This window comes from Sinocyclocheilus rhinocerous, unplaced genomic scaffold, assembly GCF_001515625.1.
Source record: "Sinocyclocheilus rhinocerous isolate Xijiao unplaced genomic scaffold, SAMN03320098_v1.1 scaffold3263, whole genome shotgun sequence".
NCBI lineage: Eukaryota > Metazoa > Chordata > Actinopteri > Cypriniformes > Cyprinidae > Sinocyclocheilus > Sinocyclocheilus rhinocerous.
In genome coordinates, this window is record NW_015664010.1 from 285,698 (window position 1) to 300,341 (window position 14,644).

A 14,644-nucleotide genomic window follows, 5' to 3' on the forward strand; every position below is an offset into this window, starting at 1 on the left:
TAGAGTGGTTTGTTCATTTCTCTGCTGGACAGTGACTCTCTGTACCTTCAGCTCTTCAAATGACACGCAGGCAGTGGAAGGAGAGCAAAGCGTTCTCCTGTGTCACTTCACATTTGTCTCTCCCCCGTCTTTTGCTTAGGAATAGAGAGAGTGGGTGAGCCAGAAAGACACAAAGAAATAAAGAGAAATCTGAGCCAGATACTGGCTGGCACAGACAAGATGGCAAGAGAGAGTGAATCTCCACGGGCAGCTCGGATCATGAAACGCACAATATTGCACATTCTGCCCACCTAAAACAAAAAAAGAAACTGAATGTCAATCCATCTATTCTTCTGCATGTTCAAGCTCTTTCGGCCTGTTGATTCAGACAAGAGCAGATCTCTGGAAGACCTCGTGATATCAAAATGGGAGTTCTGTTGCATAGTTCGTCTAGTTTTTAATATGTTTGTTTATCATATTCATCATTATTTTTCTGAACGGATCACTGAATCAGTGAGTTGTTTGCTCGATAACAGCTGCAATCGGATCAGTCGAATTCACGAATTAATCTCTCAGTGTCGTGTGAACCGATCCGACAGGTTTGTAGAAAAGATTCGGCTCATAAGATTTTCATAGTTTATTAATAAATAGCTTGTTTTAAGATGTTTTTTGTTTACTTGTTTGAAAAAGAATCTGATATGTTTGTGTTGCCACTTGACGTCTAACTGTGACATTAACATGCTGTGCAGAAAACAACTATTTGCCCATTAATTAGTCCATAATTAACACCTCAGAAATAGGTTGATTCATCATGTGGCATATGGACTTTGCAGACTAAATGTATTATTCATGGCAAACAGTTTTAATATGTTTGTTTATCATATTCATCATTATTTTTCTGAACGGATCACTGAATCAGTGAGTTGTTTGCTCGATAACAGCTGCAATCGGATCAGTCGAATTCACGAATGAATCTCTCAGTGTCGTGTGAACCGATCCGACAGGTTTGTAGAAAAGATTCGGCTCATAAGATTTTCATCGTTTATTAATAAATAGCTTGTTTTAAGATGTTTTTTGTTTACTTGTTTGAAAAAGAATCTGATATGTTTGTGTTGCCACTTGACGTCTAACTGTGACATTAACATGCTGTGCAGAAAACAACTATTTGCCCATTAATTAGTCCATAATTAACACCTCAGAAATAGGTTGATTCATCATGTGGCATATGGACTTTGCAGACTAAATGTATTATTCATGGCAAACAGAAAAGACTCCGGTGTGAAGGACTCTTTGAATGCTGATGCCGACAGCTATTTTGAGCCCAGTCTTCATGAGAGAATACTCCATACGGCTGCTGAGCTGCTTCATCAAACAGATCTGTGTTTGTTGAGCATTTTAAGACCTATATAGAGGAAGGAAGTCAATAAGTGTGCATAGGAGGTCAGCAGCCGGAGCGAGAAGCGTGTGAGAGTACAAAAACCAAATCTGCATGAATAAGTCATGAGGTGTTGGCCGGTGAGCCGAGGTTTGACGTCTCACAGCATCTACAGGGGAAACACCATCTGATCCAGCAGAAATAACCACAGCCACCCCCAGCCCTCCTCTGTGCTGCTCCAGCCCACACTGAACTCCAGCAGCCAAAACTATCGGCCAAAGTCTGTTTAGCAAACACTGAAGTCCATCTATCCACTTGAGAAAGCTGAGGAGTGAAGGTTTGGCTAGTTAGCATGAACCAATTAGCCCCTGCTAAAGCCAATGTAATAGCTATACCATCTGACTGCAAAATGTATAATAAAATCTATTTTTATTCCAAGCAACATACTGAAATATTTCATTCTCTATGTTTTTATTATATTTTATTTTTATCTTATTTGTTGTTTTAATTTATTTTACCACTTGAAAGCTCATTATTTATATTTATTTTATAGCACTTGAATGCCATTTGTTATTTTATTTTATTTTATTATTTGATTTGATTTGATTTTGGTCTAGCTAATTCCCATGTGTGTTCTCAGGTCACTTGCTTGAATGCTCATCATTTATATTTTAATTTATTTGTTGTTTTATTTTTTATTTTTTATTTGTTACTGTATTTTGCTATTTTATTTTATTTGTTGCTTTAATTTATTTTAGCATTTGAAAGCTCATTATATTTATATGTATTTGTATTTTATTTTTATTCATCCAGTCTGGCGGGGGAATCCTGTTTACACTCTAGCTCTTCTTCAGAGGGCTGTCGCCATTTGAACACATGCCATCTTCCTCATTCTGCTTCTTTGCAGATGTGCAGATACACAAAGGTGTGATGTTTCCACGCCTCCCACCTGCAGTGCATTAAAACCCCCTGGAAATGTTTCAGGAGGGGGTGGATGGAGACCTTCCTGTTGTGTTTTTGCAGTGGGCGCTCTGTGCATGGATTAGGTTGCACTGAGGGCCGTGTAACATCCGTGTAGCATCTGTATATTACTTTCAGCCCTTGGTATGTGTATTGTACAAATCATGAAGGCCTGTTTAACTCACACTGATCAGGTGTTTTGCACCTATATGTCTATGAAGCATGTGTTTGGGTGAACACTCGTCTCTTATGTAACCCTGTCACTGAGTTACAGTGTGAGAGTGTTACACAGATACAGCCGCTGACAGGTTAACTGTGTCTCTGTCACGGCATTAATTTTTTAAAAACTGTGGGCATCTATATGTCAGCTACGCTTACTGTCAGCAGGATATCGAGTGGGCAGGGTTGAAGTCTCAGCGCTAGATGATAGTTACAGAGGAATAATAAAGGGTGAGAGGGCAACACGCGCTTTCATTCCCCGAGTCTCAGATGCTATTAGCTGAAATATTCAGTTTATAGAGTTCATGCATTTCTGTCATCATTAACTCACTCTAAAACAGCGCACAAGACATATGGACTACTTTAAGGATGCTTGAATGGTCCATTTCTGGAGCTTGACAATGCCTGAATCCCATCCGATTTCATCTGAGAAATTCCTTTAAAGGGACAGTTCACCCAAAAAATTAAAATTCTGTCATTTACTCACCCTGAAGTTGTTCTAAGCCTGCATGAGTTTCTTTCTTCTGTTCAACACAAAAGAAGATGCTTTCAAGAATGCTGGTAATCAAACAGTTGACGGTAGCCATTGACTTCCATAGTATTTTGTTCCTTACTATGGAAGCCAATGGCTACCGCCAACTGTTTGGTCAGCAGAAGAAAAAAATACAGGTTTGGAACAACCTCAGGGTGAGTAAATGATGACAGAGTTTTCTTGTTATTGCACATCTGGCTGTCTTTATATTGTTTTATCGAGGGATTGTACAGGTTCGAGTAGCAACGGGCTTCTTCACACAACCTGCGCATGCGCAGTTGGTACTTTTGTAGCCTACTGACACAAAAAATAGGAGGCACGCGGATGTCTGCGCAGAGCCTCCGCGCACACTCTCCGATGACGATTTTTACGTCACGCATACCATAGCGGACCCTAGCGGACTCGCGCACGCGGAAAGTATAACACAGGCTTAACAGGGAATGTTCTCAGAACGTTCTGGAAAGGTTCTCTCAAAGTTATGAACAAATGTCCTTCCAGTAATAATAGAATGTTCATTTAAAGTTATCTGGTCTTTAATAATGTTCTAAAAACACAAAAACAAAACAAAACCGTATTTGTACATCATTCATGGGACATTTTTTCGCGTTTGATGTTCTTCTAACGTTTTTTAAATGTCACCACTTGTTTCAGAATGCTCAGGGAACATTCAAATGTAACATACAATGATCAAATGGAATGTTCATACAACCAAGAATTTTTGTTTAAACATTCAAAAAACTGGACATTCAGAAAACATCCAAAAATAACGTTTGTTAGGAAAATGGCTAACTTATTTGTTAGCTGGGAGTCTGTCTGCAGTGAACCGGATGCTGATTAAAAGGTCATGTGTAGGTTATTAAATATCAGCTGTCTCACCATGAACACATTCACCATGAACATCCTCCCCTGAATTAAGGAAACGGCTTGTTTTTCTCCAGATGATGTGATCCCAGCTAACAAAATAAGAACATTTCAGGTTGTTATTTCTGAGTGTTCTATGAACATTCAAAACAGTTTTTAAATGCTTAAAAACGGTATGTAAAGATTAGAGAAAACATTAAGGGAACTTTCCATTTGATCATTTTGCAAACATTATGGGAAAGTTACTTTTGACTGTTCTCTGAACCATCTTCTATTAACATTACTAGCTGATATCTCTGCATTTGTATTTATTAAGAATACTTAGTTATGCAATTATATCTCTTATTAAAGGATATCATAATGTTATTTCTGAGTGTTCTATGAACATTCAAAACAGTTTTTAAATGCTTAAAAATGGTATGTAAAGATTAGAGAAAACATTAAGGGAACTTTCCATTTGATCATTTTGCATGAACATTATGGGAAAGTTACTTTTGACTGTTCTCTGAACCATCTTCTATTAACATTACTAGCTGATATCTCTGCATTTGTATTTATTAAGAATACTTAGTTATGCAATTATATCTCTTATTAAAGGATATCATGCATGTCTCTTCAGGTTTAAATAATAATCTCTAAGCTGCAATATTCAGGCCGCCATTTTTGTCTCTGATCTAAGATTCTAGGCTCATTTGCATATCATAAGCTGATTAAAAGGCTAAGGAAAATGTGCAAAATAAATAAAACATTATAAGTAAGTAAATAAATAAATAGGTGTGCACTGACTTCATCTCTCCTGATCTTTAGTATCATTTTCTTCTGTTTTAATGTTGCATGGTGTTTTTTTTGCAGTCCGTTTGGTGTGAGGCTCTTTCCTCAAAGCCTTTATAATATTTAAAGATGCCTATAAACTCAACTTTTCTTTCCTTTGTCTGTTTTGTAGTACTTTTGTTTTTTCTTCTCCACTTTTTTCCAGTTCCACACCTTTTATAAAGAGAGCAACAATAGACGAGTGTCAGAGATTGCTGCGGCTCAATGAGATCAAGTCAAACGTTTTAGGTTTTATAGAAACACTTCCAAAACCTTCTGATAAACTGTGATATCAAAATATCAAGGTTTATTAATATTCACAGTTTAATGCTGCACTCTCTGACTGAGTTTTTCTGATGGAAATCAGTGCCATTCGGTGCAAAACAACCTCAATTTCTAAGCCAAGTCGTTTTTGCTCAGGTTTCTGGCATTCCAGTTTTTTCCTTTTCTTCTAAGCCCACAGAACAATGACTCTATTTATATTCTTACAAATTTGATAGCACCCAGGAATGCTTTAACACATTGCATACCCAGAAATTATAGGAAATTTTCACAGAATTAATTTTAACAAAATGCTTCAAAGTTTGTTTTGTCAGACAGACATAGATAGATAGATAGATAGATAGATGTTTTAGTTTAAAAATATTTCGTGGCAAAAGCTTTGGCGGGAACCTCCACCCCAGCCCGCTCTAAAACAATGGCATTCCCCCCTAAACCATTTCCGGCAGCCCCTCCCTTTGCACTCGCCGTCGTCCTGGTGGCATATTTCAGACTCCTACTATGACCAAGGCTTCGCTCATGAATATTAATTAGCTAACGTGAAAGACGCTAACCAATGAGAATAGCCCGAACATCGCTGTGCGTAATTAATATTCATGAGTCCCGCCTTCGCCGTAGTAGGATTAGTGAAGCGCGACCTGTGTTACGTGCTGACGCCAGATGTATATGAGCGCACGCGGCGGGATCTTTTTCCCTTTTAGCGCCATCAGAGCGGGAGACTCGCGCTGTTCACTGCGCAGCAGCACCGCCGACTCAGACGGACCTCTACACATCGGGTTCTCGGTAAGAGCACATACCGCCGAGGGGCTGTTTATGAACCTCTTTTTGTGCACACCAGAAGATAAACTAGTACTTAAGTCGAGATATAACACGAATCGAGACATCAGAATGGGATGTTTCAGTTAACGTTAGCTCGCAAGCTAACCGCTCAGTCAGTCAGTAGCCATTGAGACAGACTCCTCCATGATGGAGATGAAAATGGCTGGTCGATTTTTTAATTCAGGTTTAGCCGTTAAACAGACAAACCAAACTGGGGTTTTAATGTTTAAACGTTTGTTTGATTGGTTACAATAGTTGGAAACGGGCGTATTTTCTCATGTTGGGAGGATGATGACGACGATGATGATCTGGCGGGTAACGGTTTTTTTTTTTGGTGTCTGATCACGTTGTCGGAAAAATGGAAATAAAACCGGTTTATTTAACTAATCAGTCGGTTTTAGTGAGAATCTGACGTGGAGACGTAAATATGGCCCATGTTTGAGCAAGAGGATAAAATGATCTGATGTCTTTACGCATGCTAGTTTAAATTCAGTTTAGCGTGTTTTTCCTGACAAGCTTGAATCTGAAGCGCTTTGGTAATGTTATCAGTCTCCTCTAGTTAGGATGGGTTGGTTATGAGGAGGCTGTGCTGCTAACGGGTTTAGCCGGTGGGTCTGTGGAGGAAACACGTGGTGATGTGGCCTGGTGAATTGACCACTCCACTGACCCGTGGATCAAATCCAAGATCATTAACCCAGTTTAAGAGTTAAACATCTGTTTTAGATAGTAGCTGTAGCAATGCCTGGACATAGTTGGTTAGTTTGAGGTTTAATTAGTCACATCTGTATGAAATGTGGCTGGTGGGTTGCCAGAGGCTCTTGTTGAATTGAATAAGGCTGTTAACTGAAGTCAGCCAGTATACCATATTTCATCCCATTTATATTGTATATTTCTTACTGACTTATTTTTGTGAGTCATGTTACTGTCGTTGATAGACACCTTTCTTTTTTTTTTTTTTTAAAGATGGAGTGTTTTTTGCATTAGAGTTTGATCAATTTTAAAGGGGTGCTATTATGCTTTTTCACTTTTTCAACTTTTGTTAGTCTGTAATGTTGAGGTTTGAGCATAAAAAAGTTCTGCAAAGTTACAAAGCTCAAAGTCCACTTCAAAAGGAGATATTTTATTTAACAGAAATCACTTTTCAAAAACTACAACGAACGACTCGTTTGGACTACAACGCATATTTTCCGGGATTTGTGATATCACAAATATCGACGAATGGGACGAGACCTGGTTGAGCTGCACTAGAGAAGGCAAACTATTCCAGCCATTCATGCCAGACTGGGGAGAGAGGTTTTGTAATAATGTAAAATATGTGAAAAATTGTTTTTCGAACAACCTAGTATGAGAGCCTGTTCTAGTAGACTCCCAAAACAAAATCAAGACTTTGTAAAAGAGCATAATAGGACCCCTTTAATAGAAAACATCTTTATAAATGTTTAAAATATTTATGTAAATAATAAATAAAATATATATTTAAAAGAAAATATAATAATTTATTAGTAGTAGATATAATATTAGTAAATTCAGGACATTTTTTGTTTTGTTTAACTTCCAGTCATTTCTATGTTGGAAAGGCATAACCAAAACGTTGTGTTATCACAGCGATATTGCGTTATTTTCCCCAGAGTTGAAAATGAGAATGACAGGTTAAGTAAAAAATTTTAAATATCAGTTGAACTTATTATATGTCTATCTCTGCTTCCTTTTGAACATTTTTCATGAATTGATGACAAGATTGGGCTTCTTGCGTTCATGTAAAACCGGTGAATTTTTAAAGTTTTTAGGTGTGGGAAAAGTCATGCACGTCTAGTCTACATTGTAGACCTGAAATTGCTATTGAGTGCAATCGTTATGTGAAAAAGTCACAACTGACTGGAATGATGCTTGACGGAGTCTTGGAAATGTGTTTGTTATAAGGTTTGGGAAGTCTAAAGAGGTTTTAACAAGTGCATTGAACCTTTGCTCCCAGGTCAGCTAGATTTTGTAAGGTTTAAAGGCTTGCCTTCAGCTTTCACTGCTGAAAAATGGTTATCAGAGTCTAGAGGAAATGTGCCAGGAACTTTGTCCTGGTATTGTGACGTCTTGTTGTGAAATAAGATGATCTGATGCTGCCATGGTTTTGGAAACTCTCGTATGTCTGTAATGACAGGTTTCAGATGATCTTGACGCAGACAGAAAGAGAAAGAGATTAACCTTCAAATCTGTCAAGAATGGATGCTGCCAGGGCAATGTCAGGTCTTCATGTTATCGATCTCCTACAGGCGAAGAGCAGAGTAGACTGAGAACATTCTGTCTGTAGCAATCAGCTCGTGAATGAATGAAGTTGCTCGCTCTTGCCGCTGGAGGTCTGGATGTGGGCGTCTGAGCCCGTGTTTGATCCGACTGTGCGTTGGAGTTTGCTTGTATGCAGGTCGGGCCCTGACAAATGTATCCAGTCAGATTCAGAGCTGAAGATAGTGGTTCACACCTTTTGATTTTTATAGCTAATCTATCACGTAAAAACCCCAGGGGTTGAATTTCTAATCTAACATTGAATTTTTCTATCACGAGGATGGCAGTGTACATGTTTCAATACATTTGCACCATCAAAATGATATATCTGGATGCTTCTGTTATGCATCTAAATAGTTAAACTTTTGCATATTGGCTGCCTGAATCATCCTAATACAGTCACCTGACCAGCAAGACCATCAGCGACCGAATTTAGCTTGAGGCTGTTGAACATAATGGACAGTATTAACATTTTCCTTTCTGATTTTTCCTCTAGGAAACAAAACGGTGAAACAACATGGCAGATCTTGACAAGTAAGTGCATGTTTGCCTATTAAAGAGCTTTTATTTCTGACATGTCAGTAAAATCATCTCATTTCCCAGTTTGACAGCTTTATTGGATTGGCGGCCCTTCACATTCCCAGCTAAAATTGCTTTATGCCTGTTGTTTGTGTGGGAAATGGTGCTTTAACGCCCCTTTTTGCTGATTTTTGATTAGCCCTCACATGACCAGTGAACTCATCAAAACACCCCAATCCGGTCCTAACCTCTTTCCTCCCTGTGAGAGATGACCTAGGGCCAGCAACACATCGTCTGCATGCTTTCACGCTTTGCGTGGTATCCCAAGCGTCTATGCTATGCCAAACACATGTTTGCAACTCTACAACCCTAGTTCACTCACTCAACACTTCTGTGACACGAGCAATACACCTGTTGCTCACCACAGGAACTTCCTGTCTTTTAAGAGCGCCGTAGATGTGATGCTGTTTCACATGCACCTGCATTTTCAGCCAAAATGACAACTGAGGTGTTTTTACACAGTCAAGTTAAAGCTGCTCTGTGCCTGCTCACAATTTAGTGTTAAGATGCAAAGCTGCATAGAAGCCAGACTAAATTATGCCTGCTTTGACCCAGCTCAGCCCCTAGTATCAAAGTATACTGTAATTGCTTTATTCCTGTTAAAGGCACAATTTGTAATTTTCGCTGCTGGAGGGTGCATATTCAAAATAAACAAATAGACAAAGGCCCTTCTCATTTCCCGTGTAAACGAGGTTGACCAGTAGTTGGTTTTGCCAATACTAAATATGGACAATAACAAGGGAAATCGCATGTAATATGAATGAAAACCTTCCACTTAATGTAAAATAGTACTGAACTTCATTACAGAATTAACAATAATAACTTAACCATGAGAATATTTTGTAATTAAATTAAAATAAAAATTTTTTTTTGGTCATATGAAATCTAACATCTAAATGTACAAGAAATGGTAAGGGGAAAAATGGGATGTAAAATCATCATAGGTTGCAGTGATTTCTGATTCTTGAAACCATAGCTTATTCAAAAACCATGATAAAACCGCATTGTTTGATCACTAAAGATGTTAAATGCTAAGTAGATACCAGTAGCCACTCAAACTCAAATTTCTTTTAGCAAGTTACTTGAAACAAACTGATTGGCTAAAATGAATCAGATTTCCCAGCACTGCCTCCATCAGTGAGTTTATAGTGCGTTTTTACTGTCTAGAGTCTCTTTGCTCTGATTTTCTTCACTAGGCCGCTGTGGATTCTGGATTCTTATTGCCGACTGTCATTAGGAAAAGGCTATGCACACGTTTGCACTGGCACTTTTCGTGTTGGGTAACAGGATATCAGTCCGTAACCTCCGTGACCTCAGCTGTGTTTAGGCAGAACCACAAGTATTCGATTCGTGCTCACTATTTAAAGATTGCTTCAGGCACGCTGACCTTGCCTTTGTTTGCTACGGTTTATTTTTGGGATGAAAATGCCATCTTTTTTTGACCCTTGGTGAAGAAGGTGCCCTAGATCTGAGAGACGCATTACAGGGTTGAGGATTAAAAAAAAATTATAATTTTTAATAGATTCAAATTTTGTTTTTTTTTACATTTATTATTTATTTTAAGTTTTTATAATTTCTTTGGAATTATTTTTTGTTTTCATATTTATTTTTTTATTACTATGTTTTTTAGATTTTTATATTAGCACATTATTTTCTTTTTTATTGTTTGTTATATTGGCTGTTTCTTTTACTTCTATAGATAGAGTTGTCAATATTGTAGGTAATCATGATTAAATTTCAATTTAAAGTACTTTACTGGCATGCTTAAGTTGTCTGGATAATATAGATATCAGTCTCCGCCCTTCGTCATTCTTTGGTACTTCTGTGATACTGAGTGTAATTTGTAATGCTTCCTGATGTGACTGTCAGGTTATGGGTGTTCGCTTTGATTTTAGCACGTCAGCTGACGATGCAGATGATGCAGAACCCTCAGATTCTTGCGGCGCTGCAGGAGAGGTTGGATGGGCTCGTGGGATCTCCCTCAGGGTACATGGAGAGGTACGTGCCCACGCAGAGCACAACTTCAAATAGCCCCTTTGTTTCCCATTGGCTGCATCTAATTTCCCTACTTTGCCAACACCGACTGAATTAAATGTTTCTAAATTTGGCCCAGTCCTGTTCCCTGATTTCTTTCTGCAAGGTGCCAACCAAATGTCAAGCATCTCTTTTTACTCATCCATACAAAACGATGATACTGAGTCATTCATGAATCATCAGCAGTGTGTCATTTGCACCGTGTGACGTTGTTTGTGGTGTCTGCGCAGCTTACCAAAGGTGGTGAAGAGACGCGTCAATGCCCTTAAGAACCTCCAGGTCAAATGCGCCCACATCGAAGCAAAGTTCTACGAAGAAGTGCACGAACTGGAGCGAAAATACGCCGCTTTGTATCAGCCCCTCTTCGACAAGGTGAGATTTAAAAACTGATGCTTTTCTTTGTCCTCCAGAATGAGAAACAGTGGGGTTGTTCTTTGAAAAGGTGCGGTTTAAGATGAAACGACTGTTGTGTGCTAGAAGGCGTGCGGTACAGTGCGTTAAAGCGGTTATATTGACCTGCTGCTTCAGCGTTTCCAACTGCAGCAAACACCAAGTGGTCAATCAAGGACACTAGAGGCAAACAGCAGCCAGAGAGATGTCTTACAGAGAATAAAACCTGAGCTGTAGCTGTTTATCCTCTCTTGTAGCTCTCGCTCGCGCTCCCAGTGGAACAGTTATGTCTGAGAGGCTCAATTAAAAGTTGGGGTCCTTCAAAATAAAACTTAAAACAAGTTTGCTGGCTTTGAGTCTTACAGTACAAATGTATTGTGTCAGCATAAAGTCTAGTCCATGTTGCAGTTTATTCTGGCCAAGAACTGAGCACTTGGGCAATGTTATTTTACTCCCATTGAGATGCTGTTATAGTTTTTAATATTTTGAATAAGACTTTACTTGTTTTCTGCTTTAATTTTAGTATGTGTGTGTACACACACACACACATACATACATACATACATACATATATATATGTATATGTATATGTATATGTGTATATATATATATGTATGCATGCATGCATGCATGCATATTTTGTTTTAGTACTTCAACTTATTTTAAGTTAGTTGCTAAGGCAAAATTTTATTTTTTAAAATTATTTTTCTTTAGTTTTTCTTTGAGATTTTGATCATTCTTTATAAATTAATTTTTTTAGTAAATGTTTTTATTTCAAGTAATAATTATTAATATCATTAATTTAAGTAATATTCTTTCAATTTTTTAATGTATTTAATTTAATTGTATTCCAAGTAATTTTGTTAATGTGTATTTTTCTTAGTAATATACATTTTTATTTATTTTTTTTGCTAATGACAAAAACCCTGCTTAGACATAATGATTCAGCTGATTTTCAGTGAGTCTATTTAAGTAGTTGGTTTAAATCATTATATTTAAGTAGTTTAGTTTTGATTTCTAAAAATGCCTCATTAATGTGAAAAACTGTCTTCAGCGGAGTGAAATCGTGAGAGCAGCATACGAACCCACAGATGAAGAGTGTGAGTGGAAACAAGATGAAGAGGAAGAGCTGACAGTAAGTAAGCAGGTACAGGTGATCCATACCTGCATGCTCTTCAAATACCACCTCATTTATATAGTGTTACATAATATACGGTGGTCAGTCATAGCTTGACTCTATATCTTGGTCTTTGTCTTCACCAGGAGGAAATGAAGGAAAAGGCCAAAGTGGAGGAAGAGAAGAAAGACGAGGAGAAGGAAGACCCTAAAGGAATCCCAGAGTTCTGGCTCACAGTTTTCAAGAACGTCGACCTTCTCAGCGAAATGTTGCAGGTAGGGAGAAAACGGCCGAACGCGGGCACACGAGGGAACGATTGTGAGTGTAGTGGTGTTCAAAAGCAGGTCATGCATCATGGGTATTTACAGCAGGAGATTTCTCTTTGCAAAGTGTCCTTACTGCCATCTTGTGGTTCAAAAGTGTCCCTTGCATCCTTTTTTTAGCTGAAGAAACGGGCATAGTGAAGCTATTTGCATCTAACTTTAATAATGCAACTTTTGTTCGGTTTTACTCACAATTGAATGTGTAATTTAATTATCACAATTTGATTGGGAAATGAAAGCTGGGTTGTTTAATGTCACTTACATTTTTGATAAATATAATTTTCTTTGGAACAGATGTGTCCAAATATCAAATTTGATTAAAGGCTGTAGGTCAAAAGTAAATGTTACATTATATCAACTTTATTATAATATATATAATATTATATTTAGCATTTATGTAATTTTAATTATAGAATTTAACTATTTAAATTTCTTTTTTTTACATTTGAATTCAAAAATATTAATTAAAAATGAAGATATGCTTCAATGGCATGTTTATTCCTATCAAAGGTCATCATGGGCCAACTTTGGCCCACGGGCCCTGGTTTGGGCATCTCTGCTTTAGAGAAATATACTTTCTGATGGGCATGACCAGGACAATCTTTTGACCTGAAAATATGGTTATAGCATTTTCCAGTGCTGGTAGATGTTGTAATTGCTCTTTTTCCACTGACAGGCATTAAAAAGTATACATGATTCTGCTAAAAGACAAGCAACATACAGTAAAAGTAGGTGAGTGACATACAGTAAATGACTTATTTTGTAGTAGATAAAGTAAATAGATAGTAAAAAATAATGTAGTATAAATAAATAAGCGTTTCATTAATATTGAGAATAATAATCATTCTCATGATCCAAATTTCAAAAGGTCGGTAAATATTCTATATAATTTTCCACATTTTAAGGTTTTATTTAATTTCATATAGCGGTACGGCATGCAAACACATTTCAGTCTCAGTGCACTTTTGGGTTTGCAGCCTGTCATTATTCTTATAAATTCTTATAAATCTTTCTTACATATCAATTCATATAAGATTCTAAGATTCAGGAGCAAACATCCTTTGTCCATATGAAAAATAATAAAGAAAAAGTTTGATGTGACAAAGAAAGTACCGTGATTAAGACTTTGAACATCTTTATCTCTTTAGATCTTAAAAAGGCATTTATAACATTCAGACGACCATGAGTCATGACTATAATTTTCTTTAGAACAGATGTGTCCAAACTTACACAGAGCCAAATATCAAATTTGATTAAAGGCTTGTAGGTCAAAAGTAAATGTTACATTATATCAACTTTATTATAATATATATAATATTATATTTAGCATTTATGTAATTTTAATTATAGAATTTAACTATTTAAATTTCTTTTTTTTACATTTGAATTCAAAAATATTAATTAAAAATGAAGATATGCTTCAATGGCATGTCCCCCCCCTTCTCTTGTGATATCAAAGGTCAAAATGTATATTAATTATATTATATCAATGTATTAAATATATTTAATTAAACAAATTACATTTTCTTAGATTTATATAATTTAATTTTAATTATAAAAGTTTAATTATATTTATTTATTAATTAGAAATGAAGATATGCTTCAATGGCATGTGGGCCCTGGTTTGGACGTCTCTGCTTTTGAATAATGTGCATTTTTATTTAAGGATATTTATGGAATTGATTTTGGTATTTAGAAGGATTTCATTTATTTTGTTTTTCCTGTCCAGGAACATGATGAACCAATCCTTAAGCACTTACAAGACATTAAAGTCAAATTCTCCGATGCGGGCCAGCCAATGGTGAGTCTGATATGTCTGGTGTCTTTGTCTCCTATCTGATGTCTTAATCTCACAGTTGACTCACAGTTTGGTCTCTTTTCAGAGTTTCACATTAGAGTTCCACTTTGAGCCCAATGATTTCTTCACAAACACAGTCCTGACAAAGACCTACAAAATGAGGTCTGAGCCAGACGAGTCGGATCCCTTCTCTTTCGACGGCCCAGAGATCATGGGCTGCACAGGGTACGGCTCAACATCTGACTTTCACTCTGCCTGTTAGCTTTGACGTTTGTTACATTAGAGGCTGACTGTG

General features: G+C 37.1%; 2 protein-coding genes across 3 annotated transcripts in view; both read left to right on the top strand.

Annotated features, from left to right (window-relative positions):
- Positions 1–294, top strand: part of osbpl8 (oxysterol binding protein-like 8) — a 78,446-nt gene extending 78,152 nt beyond the window's left edge. The window contains exon 25 of the mRNA XM_016539524.1: positions 140–294. Within this exon, the coding sequence (XP_016395010.1) occupies positions 140–294 (155 nt within the window). The remainder of the gene's footprint in view (positions 1–139) is intronic.
- A 10,224-nt stretch (positions 295–10,518) lies between these two features.
- Positions 10,519–14,644, top strand: part of LOC107729150 (nucleosome assembly protein 1-like 1) — a 7,915-nt gene continuing 3,789 nt past the window's right edge. Inside the window, exons 1-6 of one of the 2 annotated variants that reach the window (XM_016539543.1) lie at positions 10,519–10,685; positions 10,952–11,093; positions 12,166–12,258; positions 12,375–12,503; positions 14,281–14,352; positions 14,435–14,574. In XM_016539543.1, coding sequence (XP_016395029.1) covers positions 10,534–10,685; positions 10,952–11,093; positions 12,166–12,258; positions 12,375–12,503; positions 14,281–14,352; positions 14,435–14,574 — 728 coding nt within the window. In that variant the 5' untranslated portion in view covers positions 10,519–10,533. The remainder of the gene's footprint in view (positions 10,686–10,951; positions 11,094–12,165; positions 12,259–12,374; positions 12,504–14,280; positions 14,353–14,434; positions 14,575–14,644) is intronic. The other variant, XM_016539544.1, reaches the window with a different exon arrangement.